This window comes from Myotis nattereri (genome assembly GCF_964212035.1).
Source record: "Myotis nattereri genome assembly, chromosome: 9".
Classification (NCBI taxonomy): Eukaryota; Metazoa; Chordata; class Mammalia; order Chiroptera; family Vespertilionidae; genus Myotis; species Myotis nattereri.
The window spans coordinates 38737974-38756477 of NC_138084.1; the positions used below are offsets into that span (position 1 = coordinate 38737974).

The window sequence follows — 18504 nt, forward strand, 5'->3', positions numbered from 1 at the left end:
AGGTTATGCTACTACCACCAATTTTGATTTATTAAGCACTTACCCTAGGCCGGGGGTAGGGAACCTTTTTACCACCAAGGGCCATTTGGATATTTATAACATCATTAGCAGGCCATACAAAATTATCAACTAAAAAATTAGCCTGCTATATTTGGTCAACATTTAATTAACTCACCCCTAATGCCTTGGCAGGGCCAGACCAAATGATTTCCCGGGCTTTATACAGCCTGCCACTCTACATTCCCCACCCCTGCCCTAGGCACTGTGCTAGACAGCCACCCACTCCCATTTTACAGATGAATAAAGTGAAGAGTTAAATATTTTGCTCAAGGTCACAGAGCTAGTAAGTGCAGGATCAGATTCTGACTCCAAAGCTCTTGCCTATTCCATTCTGTCATCTTGATTTCCTTTGTGAGTTCATTTATTTTCCTTTCAGATGCAGCTCTAGCAATGTTGATATAAAAGTTTTCGTGTGATAAGGTACATGCACAGGACGACTATTTCAAGGAGATCTGCAAAGCCTACTTGCTGGGAATTGCTTTGGTTTAAAGCGGTTCCCACAGCCAACCGATGAAACACTTAAAAGCAGCAGCCACGGAGCATCTTTATGGCTGAAACTGTGATTTCATTTAGAAAGTAGAAATACTCCAAATTATCCCTTAAAAAATGAGACCGCTCTCCCACTTCTGCCTCTCACTAAGTTCCTCCCCTTCCTCCAACATGACAGCATGTGAACTTGTTAGTTCTTTCAAGTAAATCAGTTAAGAAAGAACTATGAAATGTTTGTTTGTTTGTTTGTTTGTTTTGAAGCCAAACGTATGGGAAAGCACATGTGCACACACAAATACAAAATGCCAATATGCTTTTCCAGTGAAAGCAATTGCCTATCTCCTTTACAACATAGAGAATATTAGGGTAATTTTCCTGGGTGTCAGCTTCATTTTTCTGTGAGAGTTTAGCCCACATCAAAAAGTTTGTGCTTTTGATTGTTTATTCTAGAAGAGGCAGCTGGTCACAGGGCTGCCTGTGAAGCCTTTACCATGGTTTGCTTTTGTTTTTCCCTTTTGACAATTGCCTCATGACTACACCACTTGAAGGTCCATGTAGAGGAATCCCACAGAGATGAAAACATACTTGTTTAAATAAAATATTTATGAAGAAGCTCCAAAATGTCACTGAAGTAAATGTAAATTAGTTCTTCACATATTATGCATCCAATATGCCACTCATTCCTTAGAAGACGATTTCCTGATTGCAATTAACATTCATTTTTAAAATTAACCCCATTGTGCATAATCACATCAATGTCTATTCATAAAAACCCAGTGTTTTCAGGTTGATTTTCTTTGGACTATCTGTGAAAATGTGAATTAAGGCTAATATTTAATCTTGGTAATTATTTTGGAAAATTTCCCTTAGAAACTATATTTAATTATCATTTTACATGTACATCTTCTAATGAGTTTACTTCACTCTAATTCACTATAATGTGACATTAATAAAATTTCCACATTATGGCCTTTTAATGAAATAGCATTTGGACATGATTTTCTCATTTTGTTCTTCCTCCCCCCCCAACTGAGTGAACGTAATATATTCTCATGATAATTTTAAAGAGCCTGCAAAATAAAAGTTTGGGGTAATAATGTCAAAAGAAAGTTAAGAATTAGTTGATTTGGGTAGTTTTGCAAGCTGAGCAGAGTCAGGTGGATTCATCCTCCACTTGGTCTTAACAGTTGTCCTCCTCCTGGGTGCACATTTGAATCAGCTGAGGAAGTAAAAAAATACCTATACTAGGCCCCAGCCCCAGAGATTCTGATTGAATGTTTTAATTTTTTTGTTTGTTTTATTTTTGTTTGTTTGGTAAAGCTGCCTAATATTGAAAGCCACTGGTTTAGAAAAAGCTTTTCCTGAATAGGGTTAATGTCCATCAGTCATCAGGGATGTGTCCGAAGGCGCTGCTCACACCCTGACCAGGTGATGCAGAAAATGAAGAAAAGTCTCTAGAAATACAAAGCTAGAATGTCAATGGAAAACCAGTATCCTGAATAATTCATAAAACTCAAATACTTCATATAATTCAAATTCATATAATTCAAAAATGCATAACCCAAAACTGAGCTGAATCCCTAAAACTGCATAGAATTTAACCTACACTTAGAAATGAAATCCAATATAGAAGTGCAGAACAGAGAAAGTGAGTCTAAAGATGGCTCTGATGAAAAACACCTAGGGAATTTTCATTGACAATAACGCCTACACTCTTAGTATGTGTGATATGTTTACCTAAGATGCTACTTTGACTTAGACTCAACTCTTTTCTTAAATGGAGCCCGTGGCCTTGGGCTAGCTTAGCTCTCTGAGCTTTAGTTTATTCGTATACATCAATCTTGTATACAATGCCCCTCAAACTTCAATGTTCCTATGAACCAGCTGAGGCTCCTGCTAATGCACAGAATCATATGCAGTAGGTCCGGGCAGGGTTCTAATAAGCTGCCTGAGGATGCCTATGGGGCTGGTCCACAGATGAACACTTTGAGCAGCAAGGTCTTAGAAGACATTATGAGGATTAAATTAAGTGGCCTACATTAAATGCTTGGCACAGACATGGTTGGCAGCCTACAGAAGAAAGGATTTAAGAAAATAATAAAATGTGGTGAAAACCTAGAAGTCCCATGATCTAATCCTCTTTTCCAGATGTGGAAACAACAGGTTGAGAAAAGTTAAAATAGCTACTTCCTAACAGCCAAAGGTGTGCAATGAGAAGAGACATTCTCTCCTCACCCCCATCCCCCAGAAGAGACATTTTTTTTTGACGGGAAAAAGTACAAGCAAGATCAATGGGTGAAAGTTAAAGACAGCTTTTCATTCCATACAAGGAGAAACCTTTTAACAATAAATGCTGTCCTATAATCAACTGGCCTTCTTCAGGAGAGAGAATGAAGTCCCCATTTACAAAATCCAAGCATAGACCAGTTGGTGATATTAAAGAAGACATGCTTTGGGTCACTGTTAAACACACAATAAGTACAATTAAAAAATAAATAAATCAGGAACCTCCTCATTTCCCTCCCCAACTCCAATGGGAAGTCTTCTCTGTAGTAAGTTGAGATACTTAAGTCAAAAAGCTTTGGAGTCGTCATCCTTAACTTCTGTTCTCTCACTCCTCACATCCATTCCATCAACAAACCCTAATGTTGTGCCTTCAGTGTTCATACTCCAATTCCTTCTCACCATCTCCATTAAGACGACCTTGGTCATCTCCTCTGCCTGGATTACTACAATAGCCTCCTAACATGTTTCTCTGTCTTCAAGCCATGACCTTCTACAGTATTTTCTCAACACAGCGGCCAGTGTATTGCCACTTCTCTGCTCAACCCCTTCTGATGGTTCCACATCTCCTTCATAGTAAAAACCAAAGACTATATAATAGTTTATAAGGTCCTACATGCTCTTCTCCCTCAAACCCTTGAGCACATTTCTTTTTAAAAAAATATATATATTTTATTGATTTTCTACAGAGAGAAAGGGAGAGAGATAGTTAGAAACATCGATGAGAGAGAAACATCGATCAGCTGCCTCCTGCACATCTACTGGGGATGTGCCCGCAACCCAGGTACATGCCCTTGACCGGAATCAAACCTGGGACCCTTCAGTCCGAAGGCTGACGCTCTATTCACCGAGCCAAACCGGTTTCGGCACATTTCTTGTTATTCTCCATCTTTTTTTCACTCTGCTTCAGATGCCCTTGAACTCAGTGTTTCCTTGAATCACAATAAGGACACTTCTGTCTCAGGACCCTTGCACTTGCTCTTCCCTTGGCCATGAAGGCTATTCTCTGAGATTTGCACATTTATGTCCCACATTGCCAATACAGGGTGGGGCAAAAGTAGGTTTACAGTTCCTTGTATGGCAAATAATACAGTAATTAATTAATAATAATACAAGAATAAACTGTGTTTTGCATACTCACAACTTGTAAACCAACTTTTGCCCCACCCTGTCGGTATAAGAAACAACCGAAAGACCCCTAACAGAAGCATCCTAATTGCTTTCTGTGGAAAAAAGTACTCACACTTAGCTTAAAGGTCAGCATTTTACTTTCCATAGTTGGTACCGCTGAAGAAATGGGTGAGGCATCCCGGTTTCAATTGTGACTTAGCTTCATTTTTTAAAATCACACTTGATCAAATCCCCTCTTAACACCAAGTTAAGAAAGATGAGGGGCAATACTCCCACATCAGAGCACTGAAAGAATCACCCTTCTGATGCCCGCGGGTCTGTAACCCAGGCTTACCCCACTTGTAACATGAACAAACATCCGAGAGTCAGTGTCACTATGCTGTCCACAGGGAATTACATATGTTTTCTCCTTTTAAAACCAAAGTTCCTCAACTGAGCTTGAGAAAACCTGGCCACCACTAGGTAACCCTGGATGGAAATTACAGAAAGCTGGAGCACAGCATCCAGGTGGGTTCCTTCCCAGAAGAGGAAGTCACGGCTGCAGACAGACAGCTCCCTCGTGGGACTCATGTCAGGGCTGCTGTGCAGGGTGGTTCTGGTTCACTGCACAACAGCAGAGGCACCATGAACAGCGCTGGTTGTGCAGCTACTCCAGCCACTCAGCTTTCAGGGCTCAGAAACTGAAGCCACTCTTGGCGTGTACAAACAGCTTCGGAGGGAGGGAGATAAATGCATCTGATGTAAGAATGAATGTAAGCAAGGAGAGGAAAGAGGAAAGTGAAAACAAAATTCTGGCCCGAGCTGAAGTGCCCTGGGAGAGAGGGTACACTTTGGATGTCAGCCTCAGTTCCTCTCACCTTGCACTCACAGTTCACCACCCCCCCCCCCACCCGCCCCACAACCCCTTCCTCAAAAGCAGGATACTTCCTGACATAAACCCACAATCCTCAGGGGCTGCCTCAAAAACCCCTAGGCTGTAGTTTAAGAAAGCAGAGCAGTGCTTTCAAGAACTCAAAGAGCAGCAAGGCATACTCCTGTCTATGGCTATTTCTCAGCCAAAGAATCAGATTTGTCTTTTGTAAGGAACCTTCTCTGTGACTCTTCCTACAGGGCCGCCCAGTGTAGGGGCTGAGGGAAACCTAAGAACATGGAATCCAGCTCATGGGTGAAAAAGAACAGAGGCATAAAATCGGCCAAAAAGATGTTAAACATGCAACTCAGCAAGAGGCCTCATCCATCTTCTCTTGTACAAAAGCCGAAGACAACTGCTTATGGGGGAAAACAATGGGAACTCGTGGCACAGTCGCAGCCAAGGACGTGGGGCGCAGCAACATTAGGGCTTGCTTTGGATGCCGCATGCTAAATACCTGTCTCGTTCCTGCTGCTGAAGGACGGAACTTGCCCCACTTAGGACTTCATCCTGCGCCCCTAGTTCATGACATGAGGCACGCTCATTCATGCCTGCGGTCTGTGCAGCATGTCACATTCAGCAACACGCCACACAAAGGCCGGGCATTAAAATTCTGGGGAAATCATTTGGGATCAACAGTATTTCTTGACTTAATTCTCCACTTGGCGTACATAACACATTACTGATCATCCAATAAACTTAATTAATGTAACCACAGGCAATAGGGAACAATAATTTTTCTTTTTCCATAGAAATAAAAGCTTTGCGTAGGAAAAATATATTGTAAACTTTTAACCGAAGAGTCCTCTTCACCCCACAGACTCATTTTGAATATACTCTCCAAGGAAATGCTATTTAAGTCAGGCTCAGTGTGTACCTCTTTATGAATCAAACCGTTGTCTAATTTATCCTTTGGGAAATGGGTTTTTATATAACAGATTGGCTTAAAATGAGGTATTTTTGTGCTGGATAATTTGCACAGCAATAGCTCATTTCCAAAATTTATACACAGGACTATCAGGGGAAAGGCCATATTTTTTTTTTCATCCCATCTTTAACAATCCAATCACAATTATTTTTTTTAGTATTTCGGCTGAGAGAATATTTGAAAAAATACTTTCTCCAGGTGAGTAGAATCTCAAGAAAATATTTACAGGAACTGTGTATGCCAGTCACTAGTAGTGGATGAGAAGTCAGACCTGGGAGACCCAGCGCCTTTGGGGAAAGCAAATGGCTCCACCAAAACTCCCTCCTCCAGCCTTAATTGGTCAGATGCCAAAATAAATGAACTTTCCGAAGTTAGGAGCTTCACAACTTTCACTGGGGATAACTGCAGGTGCACAAGCCTTGGCCAGAGAGCCCACTGACCCAGGTGTGCCCAGAGGTGGCAGCTGGTCATGCCAGGCCCAGGCCGCCTCCACGCTGAGGGACCCGCAGGGAACGGGTTCAGGCCCGGCTGCCCAGGACCTGGGGCTCCCTGTCCCCTACTCAACGACGGATCCCTCCCCGCCCTTCTTACCCAGACCAAAGAAGGGAAATGGGCGCTTCAGCGCGAGGATAACAAGCGCCCAGTGGGGTTCAGTCGCTACACGGGCCGTCCCCAACTCTCAACTTCCCAGACTTTTCCTCGGGCCTCGACCCCCTTCCCAGGGCTCCGAGGCCGTCACGGCCTCCCCCGGCCCGGAGCGCAGAGCCAGGAGAAGGGGGCGCGGAGCTGTGCGCTCTGGAGCCGCCCCCAGGAGCCCGAGCGTTGGTAGCGCAGGTGGCGGGTGTGGTCCCTCCAACCTTACCCCAGCCCACCTGGACTCGGCCTCCGCTCAGCAGCCTCCCCCGGGGTCCCTGCCCGGTTCCGGCATCAGGCCCGGGGGCGCTGGTTCCTGATCCCCTCCTCTGGCTCGTGGGCAAACCCCCCTCCCTTCCTTCCAGTCCGCGTCGCTCTTCTGCCTCAGGCCCCGGTGCGGCCCCAACTCCCAGCCCAGGGCCCTCCGACCGCGCCGGGCAGTGGCGGCGGCACTCACCTGGGTCGCGGAGCCGGGGTCTGGCGCGGTCCCGCAGGTGGTAGATGAATTCCTGGCAGCTGTCGTGCTCCAGGGCCCCGCGGGCACAGAGCTCGGCCAGCAGCTGCAGCGCCTGGTGACAGAGCGCGTCCCTGGCCCCGGGCATCGCCCCCCCGCATCCTCGGACCGCGCCGGGCAGGCGGGCGCGGGAGACAACCCTCCGCCTGCCAGCTCAGAGCCGCCGCCTCCGGGCCGTCCGCGCTCGCCGCCAGGGACCCGCGGAGAAACGGCCCGAGCCCCAGCCCCAGCCGGCCCGGCCTCCCACCGGTTGCATGCAGCTCTTTGCCAGCCGGTCGGTCGGGCTTTCTCTCTCTCCCTTCCGGCCCCTCCGTCCCTCCCCCGGCACCGGGAGAGGTGGCGCCGCACAGCCCAGCGCGCCTCGCTCCTAGCGCTCCGCCCGCCACTCACGGCCGCCAGGGGCGGGGCCGGGTCAGGGGTGCGCGCCGCAGAGTGGGATCTCGGCGGTCCCTGCTGGGGCGCCCGCGGGGAACTCCGGGCGCTCGCCGGCTCCTAGAGGAGCGCGGGACTCCGCTCGCACCTCGCGCTCAGAGCGGTGGCACCTAGGTTTGGAGTGTATGAGTGGGTGCGCGCTCCGGGCGCTCTCGCCACCGCACCCCTCCGACCTGATGCAAGCCAACCTCTTCCACCTCCCGTCGCCGCGTGTGGTCAAAGCACGTTTTGGGGTGCGGTGCGTGGAGGAAAAGGTGCAGACTGAACCACACCCGCCAGATCTGGAGAACATAGGGCCGGTTTCAAACTTGAAAAGCACCGCCTGTCCAAAAACCACGGGCCTAAGAGCACTAGATGCCCAAATGTGGGGTTTGGGGCCAAGGTTCGCCATCAAAGGAAAGATTTCCCAAGCGCAGGACCTTTTCCACCACCTTGGTGATTGGGAGAAGGTGGAGGCTCTCAGATCACAACTAAGCTCAAATGGCGCCCGAGAAACACGTTGGGACTTACCTGGAGCTTTGTAGATCTTGGCTGGTGTTCTGAGCAACTGATTGGAAATCCGAGGATTGCCAACGTGTTTCCAGCACACACCAAGGAAGGGTATCACAGAATTTGGGAATACAGGGCACCGCTCATACATCCACCTCTTCAGCCTTTCATGCAGTAAGCCCAGAAATAACTACATAGCTCTTTTGTGTGTGTGCGTGCGTGCTGGGCACTGTACCACAAGCCTTTTACATATATAATCTTATTTAATTCTGTGAATGGCCCAACAAGGACTGTGTAAGTGTTATCTCCGTTTTGCCAATGAAAAACCCGAGACTCAGAAAAATGGTACCTGCCATTTTTCATTATATGGGGAGGCAGGGTAACCTTGGTTTTTGTTGTTCTGGTGGCTTTTATATACTCCTGTCCAGGCGCCACTCTAAAACCATTGGGGTGGAATCTCTATAACTGGCATTTTTAGCCATAAGGTTGTGTTGTTGCTCGGGACATCTCATAGCAAAGCATGTGCAGAAAGGTAATTCAGGGTGCCACAGAGTGTTCACCCCACAGGAACGCTTTGAAATCCTGCTGTGACTGGTGCTAGGGCCTGAAGGACCTTCCATTGCAGCAGTTCTCAGCCTTTTCATCTCATGGCACAAGTAAACTAATTACTAAAGTTCTGCAGCACGCAGCACTTTTTTTTTTTTTTTTTTTTTTTTTGCCGATCCAACAAAAAAAAAGTATAATTTTGTTTCATTCACACTGGATAGCTTTATTATGTTAGCTATTGTCATATTTTTATTTGCATCTTAGGGAAAAGAGGTCAGTGCCCATGACTAAATAATCAGATATTGCATGTTTTAAAAATCCTTGCAGCACACCAGTTGAAAATTGCTGTTCTACTGGAATAGCAGAGAAAATGCAGAGTTGTAAAGGTAACTCCAGAGTTGTAAAAAGGCAAGTACACTTTCTACCCTAAGAAATTAGAGAGAAGAACCTGCTGAGAGGGAGCCTGTGGAGGAGGTAGAGCAGAAGCTGGTCCTGAAAGGAGGGCAAGACATGTGAGGTGAAAAAAAAATGTCCTTTAGATGGAGCAGACAATAAGACACAAAATTTAGAGAAAATGGTTACTGTGCAACCTCCCTTGTGGAAGTTACTTAGCGTTTTTTTTTGCCTAAGGTTTCTCATTAAATAATACTAATATGTGCAGCACTGGGTTGTTATAAGATTACATAAAGTATTTAGCATAGTGTTGCCACATAGTATGGGCTCAATCAATATGTTTTTGTGGTTGCTGTTGTGTGTCTACCACAATGTGCTATGTGCTAAACACTTACAACCTCCCTCAGTGGCAGATGCTATAATTTCCTATTTTACAGGTGAAGAGAGTGAAATCAGGTGTTTAAATAATTTTCCCAAGGACACATGGGTAGATTGTTTCCAGAGACAGTCACCTGTCCTTCTGCAATGTGACTTTACCACTACTCCAACCAAGACATCAAGTCTATTTCCCTTCCCCTTAAATCTGAGCTGGCCCTACAACTTACTTTAGCCAACCGAGTGTGTGAAAGTGATATTCCGGTGTCAGAATGGTGGTTGGCTAGAATGTGGACAAAAGGGAACCCTGGTGCACTGATGGTAGGAATGTAAATTGGTACAGACACTATGGAAAATAGTATGGAGATTCTGTAAAAGTAGAAAATAGAACAACATATGATCCAGCTAATATATATATAATTTCTTTATTATCTCAAAGAAATATGTGCACCCTCATGTTCACTGCAGCATTATTCACAATAGCCTAAACATGGAAACAGCCTAAGTGTCCACTTACAGACAACAGATAGAGAAAATGTGGTGTGTATGTATATGTATATATTATATATAAACAGGCATAAAAAAGAGGAAATCCTGGCATTTGCAACCTGGATGAACATGGAGGGCATTATGCTAAGTTGAAACAGTGAAATAATCCAGAGAGAAAAAGACAAATAGTACAGTATCACTTATGAACAGAATCTAATATATATATAAAATTTTGCCAACTATTCCTCAATAAAGGCAGAAAACAGAAAATTAATAAAAGAAATCCCAGAATCCCACGAGTCTTTCATGCTGCTCTTAGACCATATCCTCACTTCTGGTCCCAAGACCCAGGCTCTATACTTCAGAAATGGTTTGAGATTCCTAATGGCAGAACTGTGAATTATTGTCATTTTGTTTGATTCAGTTCCTTGCCAGACAGTTGCCTTTAACAAGAGAAAATAAGATTCAACTGGCAGGACTTGTTTTGTGTGAGCCCATGCTGTCTCCAGTGATTAGCGCGCCAATAAAATACCCACAAATCTCCTGCTTCATTATTCCAAACAGGTTTTCATCCTCTCACTTGATTTAGAGTCTTACATATAATTCACCTGGACCAGCACACCAGCACTGAGCTCCTGTTCTGTGACAACTCTCCCATGTTGGGCATCAATCTCCTTTTAAATCTCCGAGCTTGGCCCTTCCCTATTTGGAGTTCATTTTTCCTGAGAGATAAAATAAAGGCAAATTTTGGATTGGGTAGCTCCACTTTGTCATGTGGCTGTTACTGTACCAAGTAGCAAGTTGTTTAGGATGTTCAAAATCTTTATTCTTCCTTCCTGTGTGTGTTAGTTCCTTCTGAGATTTATAATTGCCAATTACAAAGTTTTAACTGCAATTGTTTGACTTGAAAGAGTAGAGATTGATCAGTTTTAACATTTAAAAGATACCCCAATTAAAAGAAGGATTATGAAGGGAACAGAAGGCGAAGTTCCGGGTCAGAAGGCCTGGCACTCCTCCACTGTCTCCTCTTAGAAGACATTCATGGCCCCACATTTATTCATCTTTTCAGAATGAGGCCAGAGGAGAGAGCAGAGGTGAGAGATCTGCTGACTGAGAAACATGGACCTCAGGACCCTCCACCATCAAGAATACTTTTGGTGTTCCTTGAGCTGCCTTACAGAGCAGCCAATGTCCCTCACCCGGGCAGGTCAGGGAAACTGCTGGAGTCACTCTGGCTGCTGGAAAGAGAGAGGATGATGAAGTCCAAAACTGGCTAGACTGTTCACAGTGGTCATGGGATCGTGGAATATCCAACTAAAGAGCTGCCAGAAGAGAAGATTCCAAATAACCAGCCTTTCCTCACCTTCCACAGCAAGCTGCCCTCCATCCTCAGGGCTGAAAATGGGTGTAGAGCCCAGCCGGCGTGGCTCAGTGGTTGAGCATTAATCTAAAACCAGAAGGTCATAGTTCCATTCCCAGTCAGGGCACATGCCCGGGGTTGTAGGCTCGGTCCCCAGGTGGGGGCATGCAGGAGGCAGCCAGTCAATGATTCTCCCTCTCCTTTCCTCTCTGAGATCAAGAAAACTGTATTTAAGAAACAAAAGCAAATGGATGCAGAGCAGCTTGACCTGCCCTCAGGTGCCTGGCTGTTAAGAGGTCAATGTGCTCACTTTGGGGTGAGAATGTTACGGTATTAAACACTTATATAAGAGTTTTAGCAATCCCTTTCTTAATTTTTTGTTTAGCAATAAATGGCTTTGACCAAAATCGCTGTGTAGAGACAGAGACAGAAAGAGCGACGCATCCATTTTATTGCCCTCTAGCCTTATTCAGAAGGATCAGCCTGTATAAACAAACCTCATTGCGTTGGCCGGTGTGGCTCAGTAGGTTGGGCATCATCCTGTGCATTGAAAGGTTGCTGGTTTGATTTTAATTAAAGCAGCTAATTAACGTTTAGCTCTAACATCAATGTTTCTCTTTTTCTCATTCTTCCTCACTCTCTCAAAATCTTGAAAAAACAAACAAAAAACCTTGTTACTAATTTATTACCCAAGCCCTAACTTTGCTTAGATTCATCATTAATATAAATTCATGTCAAGTCTTCATGAATTTATAGTTTCTTTGTCTAAAAATCATGAAAAGCTGGGCTGGTTCCAGCATTTTTCTGAGCATCATTCTTGATCTCCCTCCCATGTGCACATATTAATCTGGTCTTATGTCAATTTTATTATGTGGTCAGCCATAAGCACTCAAGAAGGGGAGTGGGGGAATTGCCCCCTCTCCAACACTGTTGAGTGCTCACTAAGTGAGGATATTTTGATACAACTTCTGGGCTGAATATTAAGTTTCTATACTTAAAACTTCTTTTTATATATTGCATTCGCTATTCAAAACTTTATCCTCTCACTATTGCTTATACTTTGAGTTGTCCCTATTGCAAATCTTCTTGACTTTTCTTTCCCACCTCTAACTACCTGGTCCTAATCTCCTTCCTTCTCATTTTCTTTCCATAAATTCATTCTGCAAAGCTTTTTTTTCAGGAAGCAATGTAGAATTGGGAATCCTACAGGTCTTTTTCAAAGTTATTATAATAATTATTATGATACTATTATTTTTCCCATAGTTTTTGAGCTCATGTGATATACCAGACACTCTAAAAATGCTCTAAATGTATTAGCTCACATAATCTCCATATCAACCCTATGAGAAGGGAATTGTTATTAATGACCCCTACTTTCCAACTAAGGAAACACAAGCACGAAGTTTAAGTGGGCTGCCCAGGTCACATGGCTAGTCAGTGGTTGCAATGGGCTGTGTGACTCCTGAGCCCTGCCCTCCTTTGCAGGTGGGTACCCTCGGTCCAGGTGAGACCACACCCTGAGGCCAAACAAGCCCAAATGGCCGAAAGAGCAGCACTGGCCTGTGCCTTCACCAACTCTGGGGGAGGCAATCATATCTAAGGCTTAATTTTGTTTTCTGCACAGGAAAATGGGCAAGATCTGCCCAATGTGCATTGAAGTCCTGTGTGGTCCTTCCAGATGGGCCTAATGTTCATTCATAGCAGACATTTACTGAGCAATTTCTCAGTACCACGTGCTGTGTGCTGTGCCTTACGTGCTTGTCTTAACTGAGTCATCACCACAACCATTTGAAATAGAGAATGTTATCATCCTGACTTTACAGATGGGAACACTCAAACTCTGGGTCCTAAGTCACCTGCCCAAGGCCCTCTAGCAAGTGAGGGAACCGATCCAAACCCATGCTGGAGAGACTCTAGAGCAGTGGTTCTCAACCTTGGCTGCACATTAGAATCACCTGGGAATCTTTTAAAATCCTGATTTCTGGGCCTCATCCTCTGGAAATTCTGTTTCTTTGTTATGGGGTGGGGCCAAAACATTAGTAACAAAGAAACAGAATTTCCGGAGGATGAGGCCCAGAAATCAAGATTTTAAAAAGATTCCCAGGTGATTCTAATGTGCAGCCAAGGCTGAGAACCACTGCTCTAGAGACTGAAATCTAACTGTTAAACAATGTGCCTCCCCATGAATTTCATAGCAGAGTTGCCTGGAAGGATTTTTCAAGTTTTATTTACCTTCTTGGAGAACCTTTTGATCCCCCTGGACAATCACAGGAAACCCAACTTTATACTCTAAAATGAATTATATACAGCTTAATAAAGACTTGATTAAAGCCCAGGCAATTATATGATAAACTACAAGCAAAACCCTCCGTGCTCCCATTATTCTGTTAACCTAGTCCACTTGCCTAAAAGCCTAGCAGCCTCCTTCTGCTCCCTCTCTTCTGCCTTCAATGTAGGCCTTGGAATTGCTTCCTCCAGCACAGAGACCTCAATTTCTCCATAGCAACTCATCAGAGTTCAGACTTTGCATACAGAGTTTCCTCTAACTACACATAAGTTTTCCTCTTATTCAATAACTGCAAAATAATTGCTGTCCTTTATCACACAATTATTCTTTCCGTGTGTGTGTGTGTGTGTGTGTGTGTGTGTGTGTGTTTTGAGTAACCTCTGCCTTTGAGTTGAGAAAACAATTGCTCTTTTGGCCAGTACAGGAAGTAATGATGGATTCTATTACAATACAAAACAACTTTCCTGGGCTCATGTGGATGTAGCAAATGAGCAATATTTTTCTTTTGAATAATTTTATTCCCTGCGGAAGAATAATTGTTTCCAAAGAGGGTTAGAGTTCTTCAGGTTCATCAGGGCACAGCTGTGAGCCAGGATGAGGGCTTATTGAAGGGTCTTTTGAGTTGAGACCTCTTCTGAGAGAGTGCAGGGTATTGAGAGGAAGGGAAACTCATCAAGTTGAGATAATGAAGGTTTTATGCAAAAGCTGAACTTTAATGAACTGTAGATGGCTGTCTGACTTTGAGGGTTTAATTGGAAGAAGAGGTGTACCATTTAAACTATAACTTTAACTCCCATTGATTAAAACAAAAGAACAGTCCTTAATTTTCTTTTTGATCTTCAAAAGAGAGAGCATTATGTATCAGTCATCCTATTTGAAATAATTCTATTTAAAGCAACATAATGTTATTTGTGAACTGCTTTAAAGATAGTTTCAATAAAAGAGGAAGGCATGGTCTTTTATATTTTTTGTTTTAAAACGTTTGGGATATTAAAAGATATGTTCAAAACTTGTCTTGTGGGAATTTTTTTTAGTCATTTACTATGACATTTAAAGGGAAATGTATGGCACATATCATGCAAAGAAGAAAATGTAGACAAGTTTTCTAAAGTGTTTTCCCCCCCAATTATGTTCCTACCAGAGGCCCCTTGGCCTGGCCTGCACCCTCTCGCAATCTGGGGGATGTCAGACTGTCGGTTTTGGCCTGATTACTGCAGGCCAGGCTGAGGAACCCCACCAGTGCACGAATCCGAGAACCAGGCCTCTAGTATGTATATAAGATCTTTGGTTAATCTCTTCCCACCCACCTCCTTCCCCCTTCCCTCTGAGATTCATCAGTCTGTTCCATGTTTCCATGCCGGTGCATTGAGCATCTGCCCCCTGGTGGTCAGTGTGTATCATAGCTACTGATCAAAAGGTTGCTTAGGTTTTTATATATGTAGATTTTTCTTCAGTAACCTGTGGTTTTTAGGCTCAACTGAGGGTGAAATCACTTGAAGTAAATCTGTTCTATGAAACTTCAAACACAGATGCAACTTAAAATGCAGAAGATGGTTGTTACCTTCCAGCAAGCACAGACACCCAGGGATGGAATGGGGAGGGTGGAGAAGAATCAGGGCTGGAGAGGTTGGAAAACAACTCTCTCTCTTGTCCTCCGAGATCTATTTTGGGGTTTTTTTGTTGTTGTTGTTGTTTTTGTTTGTTTTTATAGCAGGCTACGCTCTCTTTCTCCATTGCTGACTTCACTTCTACCTGACCTCTAGCTGTTGGATGCCCTGAGCTTGGTTCTTGGACCTCTATTCCTGTCTTGCTATACTTTTCCCTACGGCATTTCATTCAGCCCTAGGATTTAAAATATCCTGTATATACTGATGACTTTCAAGTTTATATCTCCATCCATGATTTCCTTCTTAGCTCCAAGCTCATATATTAAACTGCCTACTTGATAACCACTTAAATGTGTAACTTCACCTTCACCCCAACCTGTTTCTTTCCAACCCTCCTGATTTGAGTGAACTATTTAAATGCTCAGGTCAACACTAATGCATCATTGCCTTTGTCCCGTTCCCTTTCCTCTCCCTCCTAATTCAATACACCAACAAATCTTGTTGCTCTTAGATGTGTAGTTTATTCCCAGTTTGTCTCTGTCTCTCTGCTCCCACTACATTATCTCCATACAAACAACTACAGTGGGGCCTTGACTTACGAGTTTAATTCGTTCCGAGACCGAGCTCCTTAAGGAGCTCATTAACTCAAATTACTCTATCAACTCAATGCAAAAAATTGGCCGAGAGACAGCTGGTATCTCAAAACACTTGTTAGTCGGGGACACTCGTAAGTCAATGCCCCACTGTATTCCCTTCTGCTTGGACCCTGTAATCACCTGCTACAGCAGATGGTATTGGTTGATTGCTCAGCATCTATTCATCTCTAGGAGAGCCCTAAGGTTTTCCTTAAAGCCACCTTCTTCCACCCGGCCACGTGCTTCAGGGGAGTCCCCAGAACCAGAAGGTAAGTAGAGTGGGGCCTTGACTTACGAGTGTCCCGACTAACGAGTTTTTTCAGATACCAGCTGTCTCTCGGCCGATTTTTTGCATTGAGTTGATAGAGTAATTTGAGTTAACATGCTCCTTAATGAGCTCCTTAAGGAGCTCGGTCTCGGAATGAATTAAACTCGTAAGTCAAGGCCCCACTGTACATAATTAGTCCACGGCAATTGTGGCAATACCATTCTCCTTGCCAGTGACCCCTTTAGGAAGGAGCACCTGACTGAACTGTGGAGGACTCCTGAGTAAGGCCCCTCACTTTTACAAAGGAATACAAGGAACATACAGCCTCCTTCCACCTCTGGACATCGTCATATCCAATCTGACACCTGGAACTGCCGCAGCCAAACTGAACCCAGGCAGAGAGGAGGCAGCAGGCATACAGAGAAGGGCATGGCCCTGAGAGCCCCAGCAAAGGGGAGCCAGAGTCTCGATGGCACAGCCCCAGCCTCCTTCCTCCTTGCTGCCTGTTATGGGAGGGAGTTCACTGCCATATCACTTCAGCCACTTTGAGGCAGTGGTTTCTGTTCCTGGCTTTCAAAGGCTTCCGTGTCAGTCTGAGTTCCTAACTGCCAACAACAGAGCCCACTGGGTAGTTTAAGCACGTGATGAAAGAATGTCCTGGAGTGAACCAGGTTTGGAATCCAGGAGCAGTATCATGATACATCAGCAGACAGAACCCAAGACCTTACCACTCCCTCCACCACCGCATGCAGGCACAGACATTCACAGTGACAGGCTGGGCGTGAGGTTCACCCCTAGCCACTTACCACTGCCCCCTGTGAATCTCCCTCCTCTTCCTTCCCTGGGATTGTTCTCTGAGCACCCCCTTCTTCACGGCATCATTTCCTGAACTGAAGTCTCAGCCACATGGGTCAGACTGGCAGGGCTTAAGCCACTTGCCTTCACCTTAGCTCAAGCATGTCAAACTCGTGGTCGGCGGGCCACATGTGTGACATGCTTGCTAGCTGCAAGGGAGGCTAATCAAGAGAGCTTCTCTCTTCCACCTTGGGGTGGCAGGACTCATAAATGGGATGAGTTAGTTATCTATTGCTATGTGACAAATTATCCCAAAACTTAAACCAATAAACATTTGTTAGTTCACAGTTTCTCACCATCAGGAATCCGAGAGTCGCTGAGCTGGGTGGTTCTGGTCCAGGGCTCTCCTGGTCAAGTTGCAGCCAGGGCTGTATCCTCTGAAAGCTTGACTGGAGCTGCTTTCAAGAGGCTTATGGTTGGCTGTTGCTGGAAGCCTCGGTCTCTTGCCAGGTGGGCCTTTCACAGGGATACCTGGGGATTCAAGACATGGCAGCTGGTTCCACCATAGTGAGTGATCCTAAAGAGAGAAAAGAGCCCCAGACATAAGCTACAGTCTTTTAGAACCTAATCTTAGAAGTGGTATGCCATCATTTTGGTTGGGTTCTGTTAGTTACACAGACAGAACCCTAGTACAGTGTGAGGGGACTACGCCGGGTGAACAGCAAGGTGTCGGGATCACTGCAGGCCGCCTTGGAGGCTGGGAAACTCTCCAAATACAGAAAGAGGTGTGAAAAGAGCTGGGTGGCCAGAAAGCATGAAAAACATTCATTAGCACCGTGCTTTCCCGTCTTTTTCACATTGTGGCCGACATGGAAAATGATGCTATTCATTCAGCAAGCTCACGTTAAAGGATGGGTCTGAAGAGAAACCAACCCCGTGGCTTTTGCCAGCCAGTCCTCTCCTGGTTACATAAGGACTGAAGGAATCAATATTGCTTACACCTACAACTTGTTTATGCACTAACACATCCTAACTGATGCATTTCCTAAGCAGTCTTCCTTCTCCCAGCCTTGCCTCCTACAGTCCTTGCTCCTCAGAGCTGCTATATTGTTCTTTTAATTTGTGAGTTCAATCACATCGATTCACTGCTTAAACCTCACATGGCTTCCAATTGCACTGGAAATTAAACCCAAACTCCTTTGTTTGATCTATAGTGTCCAACATAACTGAGCATCCCTCTACCTTTTAAAAAAAATCTCTATTGTTGAAAGTATTGCATATGTCCTCCTCATTCCCCCTATTGACTTCTTCTAGCCGGCCTCCACCCCCTGCCCCAGGCCTTGGGGTGTCTGTGTCCTTGGGTTATGCATAAGTGCATACAAGTTCTTTCGCTGATCTCTTCCAGCCCATCCATCCTCTCCCACCCTCCCTCTGAGATTCCACAGTCTGTTGCCTCTACCTTTCTGACACCAACTTGTGCTACTCTCTCCCTTGTTCAATTTGTCTCAATTACAGTTCTCTTTCTGTCCCCAAATACAATTCACTGATGTTTTACTTGCTCTTTTCCTCTACCTTAGACACACACCCTCTGCTGGCTCCTTCCTTTTCTTCACATTTAGCCTAAACATCACCTCCTCTGGCCTTCCTCATTGACCCTATTAAATGCTCTATTTCACATTAATCCATTTCCTCCATATCATTTATGACTATTAGAAATGATCTTGCTCATCCTATCAGATCACAAATATTTAGTAAGCACCTACCATGTGCCAAAACCCGGGTGCCAACTATCTTTGCTTGTTTTTTCCTTATTCCCATCCTTCATTCCCCGTGAGGGTAGGGACTATGTCTCTCATCGCTGAGAATCGAGCATCCAATAC

At 44.7% G+C, this 18504-nt stretch overlaps 1 protein-coding gene across 1 annotated transcript in view; it reads right to left on the minus strand.

Annotated features, from left to right (window-relative positions):
- The window catches only part of SYT9 (synaptotagmin 9), a gene marked incomplete at both ends in the record, with an annotated part of 134768 nt that extends 127732 nt beyond the window's left edge, over nucleotides 1-7036 (minus strand). Inside the window, one exon of the mRNA XM_081100249.1 lies at nucleotides 6892-7036. Within this exon, the coding sequence (XP_080956375.1) occupies nucleotides 6892-7036 (145 nt within the window). The remainder of the gene's footprint in view (nucleotides 1-6891) is intronic.
- Nucleotides 7037-18504: the final 11468 nt, after the last annotated feature.